Raw genomic sequence first — 25593 nt, 5'->3', positions numbered from 1 at the left:
GGAAGCCACATATTCTTCGCGTGTCAGAGTTTCTCGGGCAGTTTCTCCCACTGAGAAATGAAATCTGCTGTGCTTACATCTGACGGAGCCTTCGTGGCATTTCACACTGTTTCTCAGGGTTCCCTGGTGTGTGGAAGCTGCTGAGGCCCCAGACCCCCGTGACTGGACGCCCACCACCCTCCTTTGCAGAAAGCCTGCCCCTGCCACGGGGCAGCCCCTCTGAGAGCTCCTGTTCAAAGGCTCGGTCTAGCTGGCATTCTTGTGCCAGGGGTGCATCTCCGAGGCCACGCCTGAGGCGAGGTCCTTCCCTTAAAGAGCCTGTCCTCATGAGGCAGGGACTGCGCCCACCCAGGGTGCCCCGACCCTCCCCGCACAGTGTCCTTGGCTCCAGCCAGCGGCGTCCCCCGGTCGGCCAGGTGTCTGGCGGGCCCGAGCTGCCGACTCCTCTGTGGGCATGGTCTGCGGGCTCGGGGCTCTGGTTGATGATCGGTGATGAAGCCTCAGGGAGGAAAGGCTTTTTGCACCAAGTCTCCGGGTGTGGGGCCCTGATGGTGCTTGTGTCGAGGGAAGGGGCGCCCACTTGCCCGTGTCCCTCGGGGGTTGTGCAGAGAGCGTCTGCCATGCACTCTGGGAGGGATCAGCCCTCTGGGTGCAGCCTGGCCCAGCCCTCAAAGCTCTCGAAGGATCGCTGCTCCAAGAACTGGTAATTCACAGTGTATTTATGGGTGGGAATGATCAGTGGGCTTCCCGGTAAAGAATTTGCCTGCAATGGGGAGATCTGGGATCGAGCCCTGGGTGGAGAAGATCCCTTGGAGAAGGGCATTACCCCACTCCAGTATTCTTGCCTGGAGAATCCCATGGACATAGGAGCCTGGCGGGCTACAGTCCATGGGGTCACAAAGCGTCGGCCATGACTGATGACTAAGCAGAGCACCCACAGCGTGGCCAGTCTCCCCCGCCCTCCCAAAGTAACCATCATTAAAACTGCACAGGGTAACCTTCGTGATTCAGTAAAGCAGGTGGAACTGAGGTCTGGAGAAGGAAGAGCTGAACCTCAGGAGAACAGGAAGGTGACCCCAGAGCGGGAAACCTGACCGGGGAGTCAGCCTCCAGGGTAACAGCAGGGCAGCAGGGAGGACAGCTTGCCCGAAAGACGCCTGGAAGCTGAAACAAACAAACGCCCAAGGCAAATAGAAGCAGTTCCAGGAGTTAATGCAAGCGCAGAGCTCATCCCAGGCGGCTGTCCCAGTCCCCCCCTCGGGGGTCTAGGCGGTGAGCTGGTGTTCTGCTGCACGTGGACGGAGCCTGGCCAGTGGGCGTGGCTCCCCGGCTGCGCTTGGAGACCCTGGGCTGGGTGGGCGCCTCGGAGCCGCCTGACCTTCCTGCGAGGAGTAGGAGTCGCAGCACCTGTTGGGGTGGGGTGGGGGGCTTCCTCTTTCCTCATCCCTCTCTGCGCGGCGTTTCGGAGCCTCTGCTCCCAGATGCCCAGGAGGGTCAGAGAGGGGGGTGGGTGGGCGCAGCTGGGTTGGGGCCCTCCTGTGGTCCGCTCCCCGCCCTTGCCCTCTGGCGCTGGGCCGGCTTGTTCTGTGGCCTCTTTGCCCCATCTCTTGCTTCCATGAGGCCTCCCCCGCCGCCCGAGGGCCGTGGTGACCGAGGGCTGTCGGGAGGGTGTCTCAGGACCGAGCCGTGAGGAGGTGGGGGCGCCAGGGCTCTGCACCAGTCAGGGTGGGGGCACTCTGGGGGTGCACCTCGCCCCCTCCAGGCCCCTGGTGGCTGCAGTGACCGGCGACCTCGGGGCCCGGTGGCTGCCCTTCCAAGCTCCTTCACACCCGCTGCTTTGTGCACTGCTGATTCCGCCTGCCGTCTCTCGCTGGCCCGTCCCCGGCGGCTCAGGCATGGTCTGACCTTGTTTCTTAAAGAGCGAGGTGCTGCTGGCCGAGTGGTCCTCCACGCTGGCCAGGGCAGGGACTGGACCCGGGAGATGAGGCCGACCGCAGCTGTGTCCACGGGAGCCTGCGGTCAGCCAGCCGGGCCCCTCGGTGCCCTCCTGGCCAGTTTTCTCCCAGGCAGCCCGGCTCTGGCGCGGGAAGCGGGGTGGCTGGCAGTTGCAGACCCTCGAGCAGTTAAAGGAGCCTTGCTGTGCCTGGGGCTGGGGAAGGGGCCCGGGGCACACCCCCGTTGAGCCCTGGCCAGGCGGAGAGGGGATTCTAGCCCTTCTGTGGAGTCTGCACCTCCAGACCCCGGCGTTCCCCAACCCTGGTTCTCATCAGAAGGGCCTGGGCCGCCTCTGGACGCCGGGTCACTCGGTGGAAAGCCAGACTCCCCGTGAGCGGACTGCGTCTTACCCCCGCTGCCCTGGCTCCTTGTCACAGGCTGCCGCTCAGCCTCGCTGGTGTGTTCCACTCTCTGGGCGTGGGCCCAGCGTGCCTGTGCTGAGAAGGATGGGGGGCACTGAGGCGTGGCTGCTGGAGGGAGCAGATAGGTTAGGGATGTCTGCCAGGTCGTGGGCCGTGGAGGGGACACGCTCTGCTTATCTGCCTTCCCTGGTACCCTGGAGTACCCGGCCGTGTGACAGCCCCCTCCCGAGTGCCTGCCTCCTGCTTCTCCCTTGCGAGCTTCCTCCAAGGCCAGCCAGACTCCGCCCTCAGACCGCCTCCCGCTCCGGTGTGGTTCCCCTCCCTCCCTGTTGGTGCGGCCCTGGGTGGGGAGCTTTCATCCCCTGAGGGCACGTGGGAGCCTGTCTTGTCACGACAGGCATCGCTACCCTACAATATCCCAGGACGTGGGCCTCTCCTCTCTGGGTCCCTTCTCCCGGGTTGGGCACCGCTTTGGTAAACAGAGGGTGTTGTGGAAGCCTCAGGGCCTGGGCGGGCGGAAGGTCCCGCGTGAACCGTCTGCAGAGAGGAGAGATCCTTACCCTCGTTTCGGGCACCTCCCTTTTCTGTGCGGCCGGCGTTAGCTGAGTCCCAGTGAAGAGGAAATGTGATGCCCCCCCGTCCCCCCACGGGCAGATGGGTGCTGGGTTTCCCGGCCGAGGCATCCCTTGGCAGTGCTGCCCACTGGAGGCTGGGTTGGGGCGAGGCCTCGTGGAGCGATTCTCTGGTTGGAGGTCCCTTGGGTTAGCTCTCAGGGTGAGCCTGTGGGTGAGCGGCCCCTGGGCCCTTGTCCAGAGTGGAGGGCACTTCGGGGGCTGCAGAGGAGTAGGCCTTCAGTGTCTCGTGGTTTAGAATTTAAGCTGTGAGATGCTGGAGGTTCCCGCAGATCCGCTCAGCTCTGGCCTGGGAGGGGCGGCCTTGACAGCATCCCCAGCAACCCTCCACCCTTACCCCTGCCCTGCCCCACGACGCAGGCGCTTCGATCCTGGAGCCAGAGGTGTCACGGAGCGCTGCACGGATGACAGACCTCAGGAGGGCAGGGCTCCCAGCTGGGTTTAATCGTCTGATTCTTCCCAGCGACTGCGGAGCAGAGAGGGCAGCAGCCCGGTGGCTGGACCAGGGCAGAGGAGGCGCCTCCCGGTGAGGGCCTCGAGGTGGGCGCCCTGGCCTGAGCGCGCCCGGGCCTTCCTGCACCCAGGCGTCCCTCACGGAGACCCCCAGACTGGGCGCTTACACTGCAGAGTTTCTTCTCTCCGGAGAGGGGTCGGACATCGAGGTGTGGGCAGGACAGGGCTCCCTCCGGAGGCTCCCTCCCGCCTCTCCCAGCCTTTGTGGCCCCAGCCGTCCCCGGCGCGTGTCTGCTTTGTTACTGTTCTTGGTCGCTCCACCTGTCCGACTCTCTGTGACCCCAGGGACGGTAGCCCGCCAGGCTCCTCTGTCCATGGGGTTCTCCAGGCAGGAACACTGGCGTGGGGTGCTGTTTCCTCCTCCAGGGGATCTTCCCGACCCAGAGATCAGACCCACTTTCCTCTCTCTTGAAAAGACACTGCTCACTGGGTGAGGGGCCCACCCTAAGCCAGGATGATTCTGTCTCGATATCTTTACCTTATTCCAAATAAGGCCACGTTCTGAAGGTCTGGGGTGAGGACGCGGACATCTCTGGTGTTCTGGGGGAGGGCGCACACTTTGGCCCCCTGCTTTGCACTCTGCTTCCTCTTTCTCCTGTCCAGGCGTTGGCTGGGTGCTTGGGCTCCTGGTGGGATGGGGTGTAGGGCTCGGGCCTTGCTGAACGACTGGCTTGGGGCTGTGGGCAAGGTGCACGTTGAGCTGTGGGTGCCCCCAGGAGGGGAGGGCTGGCTGGCAGGGCTGGGTGCAGGGTGGCCCGGCCGAGATGGGTCGGCAGGAGGTGGGGGGTGGACGTGGAGCTCATGGGCTGATGGGGCCCCTGTGGTCTGCAGTGGGTCGCTGCGCTCAGCGCTCACCCCCTTGAGCCGCTTGGCTGACTTCTCACTTCCCTAGGCTGCCCCCACCCCCTCCTCCCAGAAATAGCACCGAGTGGGTGGGGGTGGGGTGGGCCGGCAGGTGGGCGGGGACCTTGCTGACCGGACCCCGAGCTTTGGTCTGACTGAGGGGCTCTCTTCCATGGCGGGTGGGGAAAGGCGTTCACTTCCCTGCTTGGGGCGCCCGTGCCTGCACAGAGGTGGGCCTGACTGGCCTTTGAATGATGACGAACGGGTGGATGGACAGACAGATGGAGGGATGGATGGATGGATGGATAGACAGATGGGTGGATGGGTGGATAGATAGACAGACAGATGGATGGGTGGAAGGATGGACAGACAGGTGGATGGGTGGATGGAGGACAGACAGACTGATGGATGGATGGACAGGTGGATGGGTGGACGGATAGACAGACAGATGGATAGGTGGATGGATGCAGAGACAGACGGATGGGTGGGTGGATGGATGGATGGATAGACAGATGGATGGATGGATGGATGGACAGACAGACGGATGGGTGGATGGTTGGACAGACAGATGGATGGGTGGATGGATATACAGACAGACGGATGGGTGGGTGGATGGGTGGATAGACGGATGGATGGATAAACAGACAGATGGTTGGATGGATGGGTGCACAGACGGATGGGTGGGTGGACGGATGACTGAAGGTGGGTGACGGATGCCCAGGGCTTTCTGAGGTCCTCCTTGGCTCCACCATTTCCGCTTGGTGGGGCCCATCTGGACTGAGGCTGTGGGCTATGACAGTCCCGCGAGGTGGCCTCCCCGCCTCGGACCTCTACTGGAGGTAGAGTGTTTGGTCCCAAGAGAGAGTCTCTTCAGAGGAATGGAGCTACTTGCGGCCTTGCATATATAATAGTGAAACTCTGGAAATACCCGGACTGCCCCTCGGAGAGGGTGGACAGTCATGGGACATGGAAGAGCGGCCGGCCTGGGGGAGACTCCAAGCCCCCAGCACCTGAGCCGGATGTGCGTGCTGCGAGTGAGGAGGTGTCAGGGCTTGCCAGTTATTCCCAGCAGGCCTTTTTTTTTTTTTTTTTAAAAAGCAGAAGTCAAGGAGCTGGGCAGAAAAAGGCCCTGAGTGGTCAGTGGTGCTTTAGGCTTGAGGGTGGGAGATCCTATAGGGTTTTGCTTTATTTCAATCCGCAACTCGTCCGGAATGGTGCCCCCAGACATCTGTTAAAACTGCACAGGGCCCGCCGGCAGCTGGTGAGGGGGCAGACTCCTCAGTGCCAGTGTGGGCCGCAGTTTCCCCACCTGGCCTAGTCGGGAGCCCCTCAAGTGGCAAAGGTCTCAGGAGAGGGAAAGGGAAAGGCCAGAGGGACCGGCTGCAGCCTGAGCCCCGGTGGACTCCAGGCCCCGGGCACCCGAGCGGGGAGCCGCGCGTCCTCCCACGCATCCTGGGCAGGTGGCGCCCGGCGGGCCCTCAGCTCCTCTGCCTGCAGACGGCCCGGGCCTCCCTGGATGGGCCGTGTCCTCAGGCCCGGGTGCCGCCTTCCTCCCCCGCTTGGCTCCCACCCGGGTGGGGGCGGGGGTGAGCCTGCAGCTGCGAACATTCCTGACCCCAGTTCGGGGGAGAGGGCCCAGCTGCTGCCTGGCAAACAATGGAGGCCCCACCCCGCCCCCATTCCGGTGCCCCGGGCCTGGCGCTGGTGTGGCTGGAATTTCCAGAAAGTGCAGTCTCTGAGCTGACGTTCAGGTTCTCTGACTGTCCTGAGAAGCTTCCCATGCTGGCTCCTGGGCTGTTCCCACCCTTCGTGGGATCCACTGCTCCAGGCTTCATCCAAAGTGGAGGAGTCTTCATAAGGAGTCTTGAAAGTAACGCCTACTGTTTGGAAAAATAGAAACACCTTAGAAAGACAAAGCTCCCCGGACTCCTGCCCTGTCCTCCCCACCGCCCCCCGCCGCACAGGCCTCAGTCCATCGGTCCACATGCTTAGTCGCTCAGTCGTGTCTGACTCTCTGCGACCCCATGGACTGTAGCCCTCCAGGCTCCTCTGTCCATGGGGTTCTCCAGGCGAGATTACTGGAGTGGGTTGCTGTTTCCTTCTCCAGGGGATCTTCCCGACCCAGGGTTCAAACCCGGGACTTCTGCATTGCAGAGATTCTTTACCATCTGAGCCACCATCACTGAGGCTATATTTGCTTTTCCTCCCAGGAGAGCCGGAGACCGTCCCATGAGGCCAGGGGTTTGGGGTGGAGGGCACGGCGTGGTGGGTGGGGGGGCGGGAAATGCTGAGGGGCTGGTGGGTGGCCCAGGGGGAATCTCGTGGTCTTGGTGGGGGGTCCCACCAAGGGGAGACCTTGGAAATCATCCAGGTTCTGAAGTTTTCAAAGCAGGTTTTTGTTGTTTCAGCCGTGGTAAGATACACAGAACCACGTTTGCCGTCTTCCCCATCTTGTAGTACGTTCACACCATCCACCCCTAAGCTCCCTTCTTCTTGTGAAACTGAAACTCGACCCCTGAATCAGCTTCCTGTCCCCTCCCCCAGCTCCAGAGCCGCAGCCACTGCGCCTTGTGACCCAGAGGACTCTAGGGAGCCCGTCCGTCCGTCCGAGTGGGATCCTACAGTGTTTGTCCTTTGATGACTGGCCTGTTTCCCGGGGCGTGATGTCCTCCAGGTTCACGCTGTGTCGCATGTCAGACATAATATCCTGTTGTAAGGATAGACCCTGTGTTGTTTATTGATTTATCTGTTTTTTTCTCTTCATATATATATATATATATATAGAGAGAGAGAGAGAGAGAGAGAGGGAGGGAGAGACATGGGGGACCATTTTTAAAGTCTTCATTGCATTTGTTACAATACTGCTTTTGTGGGATCTTACCTCCCCGACCAGGGATCGAACCCTCGGCTCCGGCTTTGGAAGGTGCAGCGTGAGCCACGGGGCCGCCAGGGAAGCCCCCATCCGTTTATCTGTTGATGGGTGGGTGGCTTCCATGATTTTTGGCTGCTGCTGTGAGCAGCGCGGCTGTGAACACGGGTATACAGGTAGCTCTTTGAGACCCTCCTTTCCACTCCTTTGGGTGTACATACCCCCAGAAATCGAATCCCTGGCGCATGTGGTAATTTTATTTTTAGTTGTTTGAGGACCTGCTATACCGTTTTCCTGTCGCTGCGCTGTCTTGCCTTCCTGCCCACAGCGCCCGGGGTTCCAGGTTGTCCACGTCCTCACCAGCAGGTTATTTCCTGTTTGGTTGGTAGTTCTGCCCCGAGAGGTGTGAGCTGGTACCTTGTTCAAACCGGTGCGGATGTACTGCTGAAGGGCGTCCCTTGTGCTGGGGAGGCCCGGGGACCGGAGAGAAGGGGGCACCTGGCCCAGGTGTGGGGGGCGGGGGCCTCACCTGGGCTTCTCCATGGGGGCACGGCTCCCCGTCAGCCCCTCGCACCTGGGCTGTGTGTGATGCATGCTTCTTTGGGGGCATGAGGGGTGAACTTTGGACCGAGTGAGGGGTTGGGTGGGGGCTCCCCAAAGGTCGGAGACCCCGGCACAGGCGTTCGGAGAAGCAGGGCCTCTGTGTCGCTCCCCGTGGGTCCCGGAGGCTGCCTCTTCCTTGCAGATGGGGCCTGGGAGGCGTCCGGCCTCTGCACTTCTGGCCTGGCTGCTTTGGCTCCTGCGGGGTCTGCTGGAGCAGCCGGAGGGGAGGTGCCTTCTTTCTCTGACCAGCGTTTATGGCTGACAGCCGGCAGTGTCGTGACAATAAAGTCCCATTCAAAACAGGAGAAATGTGTGTGCATCTTACCTTCCACCTGCCTGGGCTTCAGACACATTTCTCTCGGTGAGTGTCCACCTGCAGACGTTTATGTGCTTGGCTTCATTAATTGCCACACAGACACATCGCGGGCGCACGTAGGCGCCCGACCACTGGCCTTCCCTCCCACCGAAGCCCCTGCCCCGTGGTTCCAGGGCAGCGCTGCCTGTGAGGCTGGTATAGGGGGAGGTGAGCTGGGGGGCCGGGAAGCCCCCAGCTGGAGGGGGAGCAGTCCCCGTCCCCCCAAAGACTTCCCAGAAATTGCGCGTGTATTGGCTCAGGTTTTACTGAGCACCTACTATGTGCTGCTTCTGCCCTGCACATTTGGGGTCCTTTCCAGCATCTCGGGAGGATTGCTGCTGGGAACTTCCTGTAGCATCTGTGGACAGCAAGGCAGCCAGGAGGGCATCGCCTGGACACTGCTCCCCTCGGGCCGTGCCGGCCGGCCTGCAGTGACCCCTGCAACCCCCGCATGGTGACAGAACTGATTCAGCAGGCTCACCCGTGAGGGTGGGCAGAGGCCCTCAGCAGGTGGCCCGTGGACAGACAGACTGACATGCTGCTTCCCGGAGCCAGGGGACGATAACTGGGCGTGACGTGAGCTGATTGCGAGCGAGGGCCCCCGAGCTCGTGGGGTGCTATCCTGAGGGACGGTTCCCGCAGCGTTCATGGCCCTTCAGAGGAGGGCGTGTGTCCCTGGTGCTCGTGGTGATGCCTTCAAAACGCTGCACATGATGGAGTTTTCCACACGGGGAGGCCAGTTACCCCTCAGGTAGGGGGTGGGGTTTGAGGGGGTCTTTGCTGCCTCTGGTTGCTGCCTCCAGCCCCTGGGTGAGCAGGCAGGTGGCTTTCATGGAGCAGGCTTCTTCCCTGGGCGTGGGGAACCGCAGACCTGTTTTGGGGTGCTTGAGCTGGCCACTTTCCCAAAGAGACTTGGAGGCAGCCATTGGACAGTCACGTCTGGGGGCCTGGGACGTGATCAGCCTAGAGGTGGGGTCGTGGTGGGGGTAGTTCCTATGAAGAGTGTGGGGGGGGCAGGGTTGCAGGTTTGAACCCAGATCTCTCCGCCTGAAAGCGGGCTGGGCCTGCCGGGTCCAGGGTCCAGGGACTCCCAGCCGGGTGGGGCCGTCCGGGAACCTGAATGGTTGTGACCTGGGAGGACAGATGGCAGAAACCAGGAGTTTTGCTTCCCTTTCTCATCAAAGCCCGCTTCACCCGTTCGTCTATGTGTCCATCCCACAGAGCTCAGCTGAGGGCCTGTGGGATGGCGTCTCCCGTGGTGTGGAGGTCACAGGGGGCAGGAGGTTCGGGACGTAAGGGCGCCTGCCACCCCGGAGCCTCGGGCTGCTCAGCGTGGCCGCAGACTGGGGGCCTCATCAGCAGCAGTTCCTTCTCTCCCAGTTCTGGAGGCCAGACGTCTAAAGTCAAGGCGCCTTGCTGCCACCCCCGCCCCGGCACACCCCCTGCTCCAGAGACTCTTGAGCTCCCGGCGGCCCAGGCGTCAGCGGCTGTGGCCGCCTCACTCCCGACTCTGCTCCGTCCCACTTTGGTCTCTCATCTCCCTGGATCGTTCCTCTCTCTGCCTCTTACAAGCACACAAGTCATTGGATGTAGGGCCCACCCTGGTCCAGGATGGCCTCAGGAGCCTTACTTACATCTATGAAGACCTTTTTTCAGAGAAGGTCACATCTCAGGCTCTGGGGGTCAGGGCGTGGGCATGTTTTCTGGAGACCACCTTTCAAGTGCCTAGTGTTACTCACTCAGTCATGCCTGACTCTTTGCAACCCCATGGACTGCAGCCCACCAGGCTCCTCTGTCCATGGGATTTCAAGTGCTGCATTTGGCAAACAGCTTCCTCAAGCTTCCGCCTCTTTCTCTGTAAGAAGGGGGTGGAGTCCAGACCACCACATTAGTATCTGCAGAGCTGACCTGCCGCTGGAGTCCTGCTGGGGAAGAGGAGCTTCGAGGCGCGTGGGGAGGGGTCCTCTGATGCTGACCCCGAGGCCACTTTCAGGAAGGAAGACGAGATGGAGGAGGTGAAGCGGCAGAGACAAGGGGCGATTTTGCAGAGCTGGTGGGCCAGCGCTGAGGGTCTGGTGTGGGGCCGCAGAAGGGAGAGGTGGGGCGTCGGCTGCTGGGCTGGGGGGCACCGTGTCAGGCAGCCATCAGACCAATCTCTCTGAGCCGTACCTGCCTGCAGGATTCGCGCAGTGGGAGGGTGGGATTGAACCCTCGGGCATGCAGAAGCCGGCTCGGCGAAGACGGTCGCACGGAGAAACTCGAGAAAAGCAATTTCCTGCCGGCTTTGTAGAAAAACCTTTGGTTTGACCCTGACCTTGAAGTCTTGATAAGGCGGACTAGTTTTTATCCCTCTGGCTCAAACAGGCCATTAGCTGGAGAGGCAGATCTTTTGAGGACTGCTGGGAACAATTTCCAGCAAGGTATCGGGCGGAAATCGTAGATGGCTTCCTCGGGCAGCCGTGGGCTCAGAGGAGTTCCTGCTGCTTTTCTGGTCTGTGATCCCTGAGCTTGGGACAGGGCGGGCGCGCAGTGGGTGTCTATTAAGAGTCCACTGACTGTGGGCAGAGTTAAGGACGAGCTCCCCCGCTACCCCGCCGAGCTCTGCTCAGCCTTCCGAACCAGCGCTTTCCCAGGGGTGTTTTTCTTGGTGAGTCTCCCCTCCTTTGTTGATGGGGAAGTACTCTGGGATCAGGATTGGTGGTGGGGGGGACCACTTTGCAGCCACCACCAGCTTGGCACAGCCCGTCCTGCTGGACCTTGACCTCCTAACCTTTCAGAACCTGCTTCCCATGGCTCAGCCAAGCCCCTCTGCATTTTCACTGGGAAACCCCCTCCCCATTTCACGATGCCGACTGTCTAGGGTGCGGCGAGTGGGTGGCCCCGCACGCCTGTGGCCCACGGTGGAAGGCTGACTCTGTGGAGGGAGTGAGCAGCTGAGCACAGAAGGGCCTGGAGCCCCAGAGGGACCAGGGGTCAGTCCTGTGTGCTCAGCTCTGCCTTCTGGGCCATAGCAGGGGGGAGCGGCCGAGTGGGAGGCTGAGCCCCATGCCCACTGCCCCCGGAAGTGGCCAGAGGGCCCTGGAAACCAGTCAGGGCATCCTTGTGGGGCTAGGGGCTGGAGTCGGGTTCAGGAAGCTTGCTGAGGCTGGACTTGAGGTCTGCCTTAGAGGGACCCCCTCTTTCAGCACCAAGGAGGCCAGGTGCATTTGGAATCCCGTCTTGGTGGTCGTGGTGGGAGGATGGTGTCCCTGGGGGAGAGGGGGGGGCGGCTCCACTGGGGAGCACCTTCCTCCCAGAGAGCAGGGATCAGGCGGAGAGGGGCTGCCCGCGGAGATCAGCGCAGCTCGGCCCTGAGAACGCGGGAAGCCGGGCCTGTGGGATTGGACAGACCGGTTCCAATCCCGGATCCTGACCTCCTGAGCCTGGTTCCCCATCTGTCAGATGGGTGATGTGGTCCCTCCCTGCTCGAGGTGTTTTTGGGCTTAGCAAGCTATAGACTCGACTCAGCTGGAACCCTGAGGTCTGAGGACGGTACTGGTGGCTGCAGGGATCAGTGCTCAGGGCCAACCCCACATCCCACCTGCCTGTGTGTTTTGGAAGAGATGCTTCTGGAAGACAGGGTTGCCACCCATGCAGCTGGAGCCATCTGTGGGGGCCCCGGGCTTCCCTGGCGGCTCAGACCACAAAGAATCTGCCTGCAATGCAGAAGACCTGGGTTTGATCCCTGGGTCGGGAAGATCCCCCGGAGAAGGGCATGGTGACCCACTCCAGTATTCTTGCCTGGAGAATCCCATGGACAGAGGAGCCTCGAGGGCCATAGTCCATGGGGTTGGAAAGAGTCGGACACGACTGAGTGACTAACATTTTCACTTTTCGCTTTTTCAGAACTACAGCCATCACGGAAGCTGGGCCTTTCTGAGCTGTCTGTCAATGCCCTGCAGACCGCCATCCATCCATCTAGCCATCCATCCATTCACTAGACCTTGAACCCCAGCCTGGGGTCCTTGCCCAGGGTTTCTGGGACCGAGGGTGAGGGGAGGGTCTCAGCCTCTGCCCCACGGAGCATCTGGCCGGCTTGTCACCTGCAGGCCCCCTGGTGATTTACCCCAAGGGCCCCAAACTTGAAAGAGTCATTCCAGCGAGCTGCACCTATTAAATAGTAATGAAGTCATTTAAAATGGTTTTTGGAGTGAGCGTGGCATAAATAAAACAGGAAATTAATTCATTTTCCCATATTTTATTGATCAAAAGCCTCGTCGTCAGTGGCCCGTGGGGCGTCTGGTCAGCAGGCCCGGCCGCCCACCCGGGGGCAGGGAGTGAGGCTCCAGACACTGACCGGTCGTCGGAAAGTGCAACCCCAGGGCCATGTGTTGAGTGGGTGCTTTTTGAAGCCTGAGTTGCGGAGTGTGAGCTTCAGATGTGGAGGCCCCGCCGTGCAGAAAGGTGCGGCCCAGCATGCAGAGCTCCTGCTCTCGCGAGAGCTGGGGAGCTGACGCGCGGGGGCGTCTCCGGGGCTCTGGAGTCCAGTGGGCAGCGAGGGGGGTGGCCTCCACCTCCCCGTCATCCCCGTGGCTTGGCCGTGAGCACAGAGCCCCGGTCACATCGTCACCCGGAGGCCTTGGCCCGCCTGCCGTGTGCTTCCCCTCTGGGCATCGGCTCCGAGGAGCGAGGCTGCTAACTAGAGGGGGCGGAGGTGCCGGTGAAGGTCAGGCCCGCCTGGGTGTGGCCACTCGGCAGCTCTGTGGCTGACCAGGAGGGATTTCTCCCTGTGTGCAGATCACTGGCCCTGGAGGGGCTGCGGGGGCCCGGCTCCCTCCTCGCGGGGCGTGGGGGCCCAGCGCCGCTCCGGGCTAAGGGACTTTGGGGCCCTCTGAGGCAGGTGACCCCAGTGTCATCTGTCCCCTCCCGAGTCACCGTTTCTGTGTGTGGATCCTGCCTGTCAAGCTCAAAGGCTGGGCTCCTACCTTCTACCCCATCACCCCGGCCAGACTTAATTTTCCTGCAAGTGTTGTTTCCAGGATGGGGGGGGGAAACATGTATACCTGTGGCTGGTTCATGTTGGTGTATGGCAAACACCATCAGAATATTGTAAAGTAATTATCTTCCAATTTAAATAAATAAATTAAAAAAAACTTATCGTCTCCCTGCTCAGAAGCCTGTGAACTATGACGATGGCTTACGAGTCCAGCAGCCTGGCCTTGGAGGTTAAACTGACCCCAGTCTGTTCCCAGCTTTGTCACGTCCTTGCGAGTGACCTTGCACAAACAGGGAGCCTCTCGGGACCTCCATCTCTCTACTCCGTCGGTAAATTAGGACTTGCTCTAATGACTCTGTGAGGCTGTGAGCAGCCTAGCCCTGAGCCCGGAGCCTGGCACCATGGAAACCCTTGCTACATGGGAGCTTTGGAGATTCTCAGGAGCCAATGTGAGGTGCCCGGGGCCCGCGGACCCTAGACTGTAGCAGTCGATTTAACAAGCGCAGGTAGTGGGGGGCGGGGGGGGTTGGAACCAGGAGCCAGGTCTGCACGGAGCAGTGAGTGGCATCCCGCAGAGCCCAGCGCCCGGGGCCAGGCGCCTCCCTCAGGGCCCAGCACGGCTCCCTGGGGGTTCCCGGGGCCAGGGCAGCCAGCCAGGACACACAGCCCCCGGCCCTGGGCCTCGGCCCTGGGCAGGGGCCTGCAGTCATCATGCCTTCTGCACACTGTCGGGCAGGAGCTTGGAAGCCCACGGTGGTCTGAGCCTCACTTCGTCCATCTGGGCAGCGAGGGCTCGCGTTGCGGGTGGTCACGGCCTTTGTCCTTGGAGCGGGGCCGCGGTCACCCCCTCCCGAGCCCTGTGGGCGGTTCCCACGCCCCCGCTGCCCGGTGCCTCGGGCCCCCCTTTGCAGCTGCCCCACGGGGCTGAGGTGTGAGCGCCGTGCGTGCGCTGCGGGGGTTGTGCGCTCTGGGGCTCCCGGCCCCGCCCTGCCCGGGGGACAGCAGGCCCCCCGGGGGAGGGCTTGGGTGACCGGAGGGGCCCCTGCGGCCTGAGGCGTCCCGCCGGCGGGGCCCCCGCGTCTCCTTCTCGGGGTGGGGCTGTCTCTGGTCTGTGTGCCGGCCCCAGTGGACCCGCTCGAGCCAGGCCAGGAAGCCTCCCCGTTCCCTCCCGGGGGCGCGGCGGCCTGCGGGCTCAGACGCGGCCACCGGCCCTCTCGCCCAGCACCCCCGTGCTGGGACCTCCGGACGGCTAAGTGACAGGTGACAGTGAGCAGCAGGCTGGGGCTGCCCTGGCCGGCTGCGCCTGGGGCGGTGGGCGGCTGGCTGCGGAGCCGGTGAGCTCACGCTAATATGATTTCAGCCCGATTAGCTCCCAGGAGGCCGACCGGGGCCTGGGATTAGAGGGCGAGGCGTCCAGGACACAGGCGGCTGGTCTCTCGGTGGGGTGGCCCGGCTCAGCGAGGGACGGCTGGGGGCCCAACCTGGGGCTGGGGGCGCCCGCACCCCCTGGGGCCCCCCAGACGGATACAGCGGTGCTGCCTCCCTTCTGGGCCACGTGTCACGGGGCCAGTTTTCTGGGGACAGAGCCTTGTGTGGCCGCCCTTGATCAAGTGCCCGCGGGCGGAGGACAGAGAATGCTGCTTGTCCCTGAAGCCCCGGGGGCGGCCGGCCGCCAGGCCTCGGGCCACAGGATGAGCTCCCTGCTGCAGCCTGGCCCCCAGCCCTGGCCCGCTTTGGCCCTGTCTTCCCACCCTCGCCCTCGGCTGTCTCCCTCCCGAAGCTGGCAGCCGTTCCTGCTGGGGGGACAGACCAGCGGCCCTGACTGGCCAGGCTCTGGCCACGTGCCCTCTGGGGCCCTGGGGTGGTGGGGCAGGGTGGGGGAGCCCCCGAGCCTTAGTTTCCCTGATTGTACCGTGAGGGAGACAGTGATCTTATCACTTATTCAAACCAGGCCCCTTACGGGGTGCAGGGGAGGCTGCGGGTGAGCTCCTGGACAGACCTGGGACTCTGGGCGGCTGGCGGTCACCCCCGTCGTCTCAAAGGGCCTTCACCGCTCTTGAAGCAGACGTGGGTTCAGATCTTGGCCTGGCCGCCTTCTGACCCAGAGCCGAAGTCCACTACCATCTGGGCCTCAGTTTCTCTACCTGTGAAGTGGGCTGATTGCTGGAGGGAGGCCAGGGGCTGCGTGTGCTGCCAGGGGCATGGGTGCCCCCCGGAGGATGCCGGCCCAGTGCTTTCTCTGCGCCCCTCTTTCCCTGCGGGCTGCGTCCCAGGCCAGCCTGGGCTGGGAGCGGTTCTGGAAGGCCAGGGGCCTGAGTGCCTGCAGCAGGGGGGGCGGCCAGGCCAGGCAGATGCTGTGCCCACGACGCGCCTGCCCCCTTTCGAGCCCTGCAAGGAAGCCTGGCCTTGCTGGCTGCGATTGTGGTTGGGAGCTGTGTAATTAACTCTAAAAATGGGAGGCTGAGGAGGAATTAAAATAAGGGCTTAGTGGAAATTAGAGACGAGTGGTGTGCAGAAAAGCCTGGAGCCAGGCTGGAAGCTGCAGACGTCCTGCAGGGCAGCGGGGAGGACGGGGTCTGAGGCTGCAGGCTGTGGGGGGAGGTGGGGGGCTTGGAGGGGGGCCCGGGGGGCGGGCGGCTTGGGCTCAGACATGCCCCCAGGTCTGCAGGCTGCTCTCAGGGGTGGGATGGGGGTGAAGCAGCTGAAGGCACGGTTCTGGGTGTCTGAGATCTGGTGACGGGACGGGCTCTCTCGGGGTCAGGGTGCGAGGCTCCGTCCCAGGCCCTCCCCCAGCTCATGGTGGCTTCCTTGGCTGCTAGAGTGTCTGCTGAGTCTCTGCCGTCACACAGCCTCCTCCCTGTGTGTCTGTTTCTCTGTGACTCTGTTTTGTGAGTTACGTTTTTTTTTTTATCACAGTAAAATACACAAAGCTTAAAATTGCCATTTTAACCGCTGCTAAGTATACAGTTCAGCGGCATCGAGTGCGTTCACGGTGCTGTGTGACCGTCGCCGCCAGCGTTTCCTGGGCTTGTTCTTCCCAGACGGAAGCTCTGTCCCCACTGGACGCTCAGCCTTCCTCCTGCAGCCCCGGCCCCGGCCTCCTCCTGGGTCTGAGCACTCACTCGGCCCGGGCCCCTCACGTCAGTGACGTCCTGCAGCACCTGTCTCGGTGTCTGTGTTCTTCAGAAAGGTCAGGTGAGGGAAGACGAAGACGGGGCTGTTCCAGGGCCACGTGTTCAAACCAGCAGCTGTAGCCAGTTTTGCAACTAAATTTAAATCCATTAGAATAAAGTGAAATTATAAGTGCGCTTGTTTGGTCAGACTGACCACATTTCCAGAGCTCAGCAGGCATGCGTGCCTGATGCCGCCCCACTGGACTGGGCTCACAGGACGTTTCCATCCTTCCAGAAAGTTCTGTTGGAGAATGCTCTTCCAGGCTCATGGAGACAGAAAGGACTTGATTAAAGTCGCTTGTGATCCAGGATTATGCCAGGACTGTATTCTATCAGGACGTCTTGGTTGTCCTTTATCTAGTAGAGAAATGTTGAATGCTGTCTAGAGATGAGGTAATGTGGGACCTACGTTAATTTCCTGATTTTGACATTGGTGCTGTGACTGGGGCGGGGTGTCCTTGTTCTCAGGAACTACACGCTCAGGTGTTTGGGAGGAGGGGGCCGCATCTGCAGTTTACCCTTATGTGTTCAGAAAAAGTGTGCACACACGGATACACACAGATACAAAGGTACACATTGATGCACACAGATACATGCATAGATACACACACAGATACACACAGGGAAATACACACAGATACATACAGACACACACAGATACACACAGATACATGCACAGATACACAGATACACACAGATACACACAGATACATGCACAGATACACACAGATACACGCAGATACATGCACAGATACACACAGATACACGCAGATATATGCACAGATACACACAGATACATGCAGATATATGCACAGATACATACAGATACACACAGATACACAGATACACAGTGAAATACACATAAATACACTACTGCACATGGATAAACACAGATACACACACGGAAATACACAGATGCACACTGATGCACACAGGTAAGCAGATACCATCACACAGATACACACACATACACACACGCAGAGAGACACTGATCAACACAGATAAACACATAGATACCTGTGCACGCGCAGACCCACACACCCAGTCCCCCCCTACACAGGTAGGGAATAATTAACCCACTACCAGCATGTGAGCCTTAGAGGTGTTGTCTCTGACCAGGGACCAGCCCAGCCGGGATGGAGGAGCGGCCCCACGTGAGGGCTGCTCCAGGCCTGGGGTGATGCCCGCTGGTGGTGGGTGGGCGGGGAGATCCATGTCTGCTGGGCTCCACATGTCCCCTGGGAGTTCTGCGTGCAGCTGGGTTGACGCCGTGCCTGCCATAGCTTCTGATTCTGGCCTGGCCTTCATCTACCTCTGTCCGTTTGTTCACGTTTCCGGTCAGCAGACCTGCGTCTCTGCAGACCTCTTGAAGTTGAGCTGTTGGGCCCTTGGAAGTGAAAGTCGCTCAGTCGTGTCCGACTGTTTTCAACTCCATGGACTATATACAGTCCTTGGAATTCTCCAGTCCAGAATACTGAAGTGGGTAGCCTTTCCATTCTCCAGGGGATCTTCCCGACCCAGAGATCCGACCCAGGGATCGAACCCAGGTCTCCCGCATTGCACGAAGATTCTTTACCAGCTGAGCTGTGTCCCTTAGAGGCTGTTACGATGGGGTTGATGGGTCTGGAGCCCTGGCTTGGTGTTCAGCTGTGTGCACCGTGGTCCTGACCTTGTGGGCACCATGCCGAGGTGGACTGGTGGGGGTCTGATGGCTCCGCTCTGTGCCATCGGGGCAGGTCATTAACTCCGCCAGGCACGTCCTGCTAGGGAACCAGGCCTCAGGAGCCCTGGTCCAGCTGCAGGGACTGGACAGGATCCGAACCCAGGACCCTGTGACTCTGAGGTCTGCGCTCCAGGCCGCCTCGCCGGCTGCCCCCATCTTTCCCGGCTCCCTCTCCACGGGGACTGGAAGCCCATGACCCTGTTCAGCCGCCCACCCCCCGCCTCCTGCTCTGGCTGTGCTGCCCACGGTGGGCTGGGAGCACAGATGCTGGGTTCCTGGGTGGAAGAGGCGCCGGAGGCTGCTCTGGGGTTTGACGCTGGCCTTCGTGCTCCCCGCTTCCGTGTGCCCTGCGCTGCTCCAGGGCTCTGCCTGGCTTCCGTGGGCCTTTGTCACGTGCAGAGCAACGGGGCTGTGTCTGTGCCGGGGCAGGCAGTGTGCATGTGTGTGCACACGTGTGTGTGCATGTGTGTGCGCGTGCTCTGTGCCCGCTGACTGAACACCAGTCTGTTTTGTTCCACCCGTGATTGTCTTGAGTTGGGACGTGTGGCTCCCCAGACGGGGTATGGCCACGGCGTCTGCTCTGAGCTGGGCGGCGCTGGGAGGCAGGGTTTGCTGCTGTTGGTATCACTGCCCTGCAGACATGCAGCTTGAGTGATGCTCCCTTCTCTCCTCCAGTTCCTGTGTTTGAAGAACATCCGCACCTTCCTGAAAGTCTGCCATGACAAGTTTGGACTCAGGAACAGTGAGCTGTTTGACCCCTTCGACCTCTTCGATGTCCGAGACTTCGGGAAGGTGAGTGGCCTCTTTCCGGAGCGGGCCCGACCCCTCTGGGCAGAGCCCCGTGGGCGGGCGCAGGCCGGGCTGTGTTACAACCAGGGGAGGCGCTTCGGGGGCTGGGGCTGTGGTCCGGCCCCTCCCGCCTTCTCAGGCTGTTCAGAGTGAAGTCAGGGCATCGGGAACCCAGGAGGGTGGAGGGAAAGCTGGCCTGGATGAGTCCAGGCCCGGGGTGCAGCCCTGCCCCAGCTTTTCCAGTCGAGCGACCCTGGGCGTTTGCTTCCTGCCCTGAATCTCCCACCCTCTCTGGGCGAGCAGGCACCCGCTCGTGGGGCGGGCCCAGACGGGCAGGCCCCGCGCTTGCTGCGGTGTGCTGAGAAGGGAGCTGTCGCCTCCGCCTTACCGGAGACAAGTGGGGCTGAGTGGCTCCGAGCAGGGTTGGGCAGGGACAGGTGATCATATGAACTCCTCGTCCCTGGAGGTGATGCGCTAGGTCTGTGGCAGAGAACTCGGGAAGCCTCCCTGCTTTCTCAGCAGGTGTCCCTGGCCGCTGTCGGGCAGAGTCCACAGCCGGGCGGGGGTGCAGCGCGCCGTGGCTCCTGGTGAGCCTGGGTCCACAGTGTCCTTGCGGGGCGTCACGTTCCATCTGGAAGCCAACAGTTCCTGGGTCCCTCCTTTTAAAAGATGGAGTCAGGACGTGATACCTTGCTGGTGGATCGGGGGCCGGGGGCTTGAGTCAGACCTGGCTCCGTGCTGTGCTGTGGTGTAGCTGTCCCCGAGTCCCCGCCTGCTCTTGGGGGGGCCCTTCCCTCCACGGTCAGTGCTGACTTTGTGAAACGGGCACTTCCCGGACTACCCAGGGACGAGCTTTCACCTGCTTACGGGAAGTTATCAGACGATATTTATTGCCTGCTTTATCTGAGGACCATTATCAGGGACCTGGTGTTTGAGGAAGTGTTCTGTGAACACATGATTTATGAAACGCAAGGGGAATTTTGTATTTGCAAATGCTGAGAAGTCATTTCCAAGAGGAGACCTCATCTGAGGTGCTGTAAAGTGTCAAATTAGCATCGATCACTAGGACCTTGCCATAAGCCACCTGGGCCTGACAGTCCTCCTCTTCGCTTCTGAGAGTCTATAGACATGATTCGGGGACCAGCTGTGTCCACACCAGCGCTCAGAGGTCTCTCCTCCTCTCTTGAGTGACTCTCCCATGTCCCTCTGGCTGCAAGGCGTTAGCCTAGGACTCTGAGGCTTCCTGGCTTCCCTCTGCTGGGGCAGGAGCCCGTGCCAGCGCCCTTCCCATCAGCGAGCTTCTCAGCTTCCGCAGACTTGCTTTTAAGTGGATTAGAACCTCTTTCCTGTTTTTACTTCTTGTGACCAGCAGTGCCCTGGGCAGGGGAGAAGCCAGTGGCTCTGGACTTTGGGGGAGGCCTTCAGAACACACACACATACACTTTTTTACAAATACTCACACACACAACTGGTGTTTAAAACAATTGTATAGGAAAACAAGATAAACCCTGGCCAAACCCCTTCCTTGGCCAGAGGTGAAGGCAGAGTGTCCGGCTTGTGTGCCGTGATGTAAAGGTGGACATAAATTTGGATTAAATTCTCGTCCCGTGATCTGCCAGCTATGGCCAAGCACTTGGAAAGGGGGTGCCCCTCGTGGTTGTCAGCAGTCCCTGCGGACGATTTGAGCCCCAGGGGGATATGCTTGCTGCCTGCAAAGGGGGCCGGCCACGCTGGGAAGCTGCGAGTGGGCAGTGGGTTTGGGCTCTGAGTCAGGGCGTGAAGCTGGGGGTAGACTGGGGGAGCCGCAGGGCCTTGGTGTAGCCTCGCCTCCTGCAGGGAGGCTCCAGGGAGGGCAGAGCTGCCGTGAATCTGCCCCTGCTTTTCATGTCGAGTCAGATGGATCTGCTTCAAAATCTGGTTCCACATAGGGGCCGCTGACCTCGGCAGACGGCACGGCGACCCTGACCTGCCTCGGCTGGCCGAGGACCAGGTGGGTCAGGGGGCCCGCCCCGTGCTGCCTGGCCCGCAGTAGGTGCTCATTAAACGGCGATGCTGTCGCCTGAGCCCACCGCCCCCCAGGTTCAGTGGATGTGAAACTAGTGCAGGGCTGGTGGGCGGAGGCCTCCCCGTCTCAGTTCTCCTGCGTCGTTTGATTCATGCCGCCTTCCGGAGCCCAGCCCGGCCCTCCTGCTGGCCTTGCCCATCTGGCTGAGCTTCCGTGTCCTGCCCTCCTCCCTCCCAGCTTCGTTTTCTGAGCGCAGTGAAGCTGTGATCAAGCACCCTGAGATGGGTTGGACGTGGGGCCAGCCGAGGCTGGGGCGCTGAGACGGGTGTCTCTCCGCGCAGGGGCCACTGACCAGAGCCCGCTCTGCTGGGCTCGTCCCCGCTGATGTCGGGGGACGGGACCCCCTGGAAGGCACACACAGGCCAGGCTCTGGCTCCGCACCGCTGCCCGCCCGGCTCCAGGTCACAGACACGGGGACTGAAGCCGCCCGGGCCGCTGGGCAGGGCAGCTGTGGACGGGCGGCAGAGCTGGGACTCCAGCCTGCGGGACGAGGCAGAGGGGCGGCCAGGCGCTCACTCAGGTGTGGCTTCCCGGGCCGGCCTGGGGGGACATCCTGTGAGAGTTGGCAGGTGGCGCTGCCCACAGAGAGAGCGGCCGCTCACGAGGGCCCCACGGCCGGTTGGCCTTTTGCCCTTGGGGAGCTCTGCCCCGTGGGGTCACCCGCTCGGCCCAGGTGGGCCTGTGGTGCTCGGAGGTGTCAGACCACTAAGGTACGACGGCGACTCTGCCCTCGCTGCTGGCCCGGTCCCTGCCGGCCGGACCTGCCTGGAGCGCCTGTTGAGAGTGATGCTGAAGTCGGTCCCGGACACGGGGCAGGGGCTTGGGGTCAGTTGTGGTCTCCCATTGTCAGGGGGGCAGGGATTCGAGGGGCACTGTTCCTTTTTCAGCTTGCCTGGTCGTCCTCCGCTTACGTCCTAGGATTCAGGAGAGGAAAGGATCCTTATGGTGTGGCTGGCTCGTCAGTCTCAGGCTGGTTTAGAATTTTCCAGATTTTTTTTTGCCATTATTTAGAAGGTTTGTACAGTATTCATGTCCTGTCTGGGTTCTGGGTATCGTTCTTTTTCTAAGCAGCTGCCTCTCAGCTTCCCAAGTCTCCCAGCATTGCTGGGAGTTGTGCCTTGAGAAGGGAGCGTGCATGCGTGCTCGGTCGTGTCTGAGTCTCTGCAACCCCATGGACTGTAGCCCGCCAGGCTCCTCTGTCCATGGAGCTTTCCAGGGCAAGAATACTGGAGTGGGTTGCCATTTCCCACTCCAGGTTGGGAAGGGAAAAGGCATTCATTCCTTGGTTCCTCTATTCATTTCTTGGTTCCACTCCTCTATTAAACATTCAGTAAGCCCCCAATAATTTTTTAAATTCTTTTATTTTTTGATCGAAGGATAATTGCTTTTATTTTTTTTAATTTATTTTTTAATCGAAGGATAATTGCTTTACAGAATTTTGTTGTTTTCTGTCAAACCTCAACGTGAATCAGCCATAGGTATATATATATCCCCTCTCTCACCCCCAAGAATTTATTAAACACTTACTATGCTCGAGACACGATGGAAAGATTTGCATGACCTTTGCCCTCTGAGGGTCCCCCACATTAGCTGCTGTGCAGTTCATGGTGAAAGGAAGAGTGGGCCGGTGAAGGCCCTAAGCGCTCCCCCGGGAGCTGCCTGGTGCTGGCCCACGGCACAGTCGTGACCCCCCGGGGCCCGTCTTCTGGACGTGAGTGTGGGCCGGTCACTCAGGACTTGGCTGCGGCAGAAGCCCCCGTCATCGGGGGTGATCACCCCTCCCCAGCAAACTGCCTTGCGGAGTCTGGCTGATTCGCGGGCGTTCTTCCTGTTTCCAGAACCAGCGGGGCCCTGGGCTTCCCCTTCCCACCTTCCCTTTTGGGCGGGTGTGGAGAGGAGCTGATGCTTTGGGGTGTGTGACGTTCCAGAAAGTGTTTCCCTGACCCCAGGCTGGCAGCGCTCTCTCTGCTCCCCAGCCCGGGAGAGACCCTTGGCAAATGCCTCAGCGGGACGGCAGGCAGGTGGGCCCCAGAGACCCTCAAGGCCTCCGGGAGCCCCGGGCGCAGCCAGCCGGCGCTCCTCTGGAGCGTGGTGGTCAGCGGCGGGGGCCGGGGTGCTTCCTGTGGGTTAGATCAGGCTTCCTGTGGATCTTCCCGTGGATCAGGTCCTCCTATGGATCCTGCGGCTCGGACTCCGCGTTCCTGGGACTCTGAGGTTTCCTTTCTGCAGAGCAGAGCGGGGACAGGATGGCCCAGAGCACGGCCGTGTCGTGGACTCAGCCAGGAAGTGAATGTCCAGGTCCTGCTGTTTTTATTAGCAGTTTGGTCCTCTTGTGCTCACCCACCCAGCAAGCTCAGCAGGAGCAGAAGGATCCAGAAAGCTGGTTCTGGACCTTTGTTTTTTGGCTCCATCCCTGGTATTTCCCCAGGGGTCACATTAGACATATTAGGTTTCTGCTCACACCCATCCTGTCGGGCAGGATTTGAGCTAAGAGGCAAGCCGAGGGCCTGAGCTGGGAGCCGGCATGCTGCCGAGCCCGGGCCCCGCTCCTGCCCCAACTGTGTGCTCGTCCTTCTCGGGTGCCCTCTGTCCTGTCCCGGGCGTCTGGCCAGTGCGCCGGGCCTGGGAAGGGAGGGCACGGGGGAAGGCCGCGTGGGTGGCCCGTGAGGGTTGCGTCTTCGCAAGATGCCTTGGTGTGGAAACGGGCTGGTGGTTTTGGACGGAGGGCCCCGGCGAGGTTGTAGGGTTTCTGCGGCTTCCTTCTGATGTTTTGGCCCCGGAGCCGCAGATGATTGTCGCCGCAGAATGCCCGCCTCATCTCCTTGCTGTGAGCTGGGCTTCCATCACCTTCCCGCCCAGCCCCCCGATGCTGGCGCTCGGCGACCCCCTTTGCAGACCAGGAGGTGGTGGCTCCGAGGGTCAGCGGCCCCTTCGGGCCACATGGCCGACTGTGTCCCCAGCCTGGGAGTTTGCTGGTTCCACAGCCTCTCTGCCCTCACTCCCCTGGCCATGCAGCCTCCCGAGGCGGGTGGTGAAGTTGTGGCTTCGCCAACACAGTGCTCGGTCCTGGTGGTGAAGTTGTGGCTTCGCCAGCACAGTGCTCGGTCCTGGCCTTGCCGCCGGGATCAGTCCAGCCCCAGCCTGTGACCGGGGCTGGCGACTTTATGGGACTTAATTTCCTCATCTGGAAAATGGGTACAATCTTGCCAGCTCTCCCTGTGATTGGATCCCCGCGGGTGCTGTTACAGGAGGCTCTCCGAGTGGGCTGGAACCCGGTGGTCACTGAAGCAGACGTAGTTTGCATCGTCGTTTTCATTATAGTCCTTTGCGGACAGCCACCGCTGGGCATGTTCACTTGCACTGTGAAGCCGGGGGTGGAAGTGAGAAAGCCTTCCAGGAGGCGAGTCTGTCCTCTGGGTGGGCAGGAGGCGGGGAGGGGGGCGGGGGCTTCTCCTGAGTGGCCTGGGAGCGGGGGACGGACCCCGGCCTGCAGGAGACCGCGGGCAGCCCCAGGCTGAGGCGGGCCTGGTCGCCCTGCCCGGGACCTGCTCCTGCCTTCCTGCCTGGCGCACTCACTCTCTCGCTGGCTTTCCCGCAGTCTGACCCGCGGCCCGCGAGGCTCTCCCTGCAGCCGCAGGGCCGCCGCCCTCGCCTCCCTGGGGCCTGCGCGCCAATCGCTGCTGTTTAAGACAGCGTGGGGGGGGGTGCCGCCTCCACCCTGCGCTGCCCACCGTCTGGCAGTTTCCGTCCTTACCAGGGCTGCAGTCACAGCCCCTGGCTGGACCACGAGTGTCCTGGCTGTGCGAACTTTTGTGCTCTGCTTACTGAGGTCTCCCCGGGTGCCGAGAGCCTCGCCTGGCACGTGGGGCACCCGTGCGTCTTTGCGAGACTCGGTGGGTCTTATCGGAGGAGCCAAGGAGCTGTGGGTGGGGCCAGGGTGATGGTGGGACACCTCCCCAAAGGCCCGGGCGCCAGGTCAGGGGACCCAGGCTGGCCCAAGTGGCCCCGTGGGGGTCTTCTCCGGGGTGCGGCCCGCCTTGGGGCCCCGATTCCAGTCTAGTCTGACTCAGCTTCCCTGCCTGCCCCCAGCCCTGGGTCCTGAGCCTTGCCGGGTCAGCCCGGCTCACTTTAGCCGGTCCCCCACCCCCCGTTTTGGGAAGAAGGTCTGTGAGGCTGTGTCTTTCATTTGAGCTAAAGAGCAGAGCACAGTCTCTAATAAACGGGTTTAATTCTCCTATTTATTATTCATTGAAGTATTTTGCTAGGCTCAGAAACTTCCGATGCGGTTGAACCTGGGCCTGAGCAAGGCCGGGGGTGGACCAATGAGGGGATGGGCCCCTCATTGAATTAGTGCGTGAGGTAGGGGGCCCAGCGGTCCCCCCAGGGGCCGGCCTCGTGGGGAGCCCGCCCGCCCCTCCTCCTGCCGGCGGGGTCTCCCACATGCTGGACCCAATGCGATGTGTGCGGGATCTTTGCCTCCAGGAGCGCCTGCTGACTTCAGGGACCTCGGAGTGAGGAAGGGAGCCGAGGCCTAGATGGGAGATGCGTCTGCTCGTGTCTGGTGGAGCTGGGGGTCGCTCGGGGGGAGGCCAGGAAGGCAGCATGGAAGGGAGCCAGCGAGGAGGCCCGGGGGGTGATGTGGAGGCCGGGAGGCAGAGGGGAGGCTGGGAGGGTGGTGCGGAGGCTGGGAGCAGGG

The 25593-nt window shown here is 61.5% G+C and overlaps 1 protein-coding gene across 4 annotated transcripts in view; it reads left to right on the top strand.

Moving 5' to 3' along the window:
• VAV2 (vav guanine nucleotide exchange factor 2) overlaps positions 1-25593 on the top strand; it is a 188586-nt gene that overhangs the window by 19254 nt on the left and 143739 nt on the right. For all 4 annotated transcript variants that reach the window (XM_043470124.1, XM_043470123.1, XM_043470122.1 and 1 more), the window contains exon 2: positions 18719-18835. In XM_043470124.1, coding sequence (XP_043326059.1) covers positions 18719-18835 — 117 coding nt within the window. The remainder of the gene's footprint in view (positions 1-18718; positions 18836-25593) is intronic.

The sequence above is a fragment of the Cervus canadensis genome, chromosome 5, assembly GCF_019320065.1.
Source record: "Cervus canadensis isolate Bull #8, Minnesota chromosome 5, ASM1932006v1, whole genome shotgun sequence".
Classification (NCBI taxonomy): domain Eukaryota; kingdom Metazoa; phylum Chordata; class Mammalia; order Artiodactyla; family Cervidae; genus Cervus; species Cervus canadensis.
This window is presented reverse-complemented; position numbering and strand designations above follow the sequence as displayed.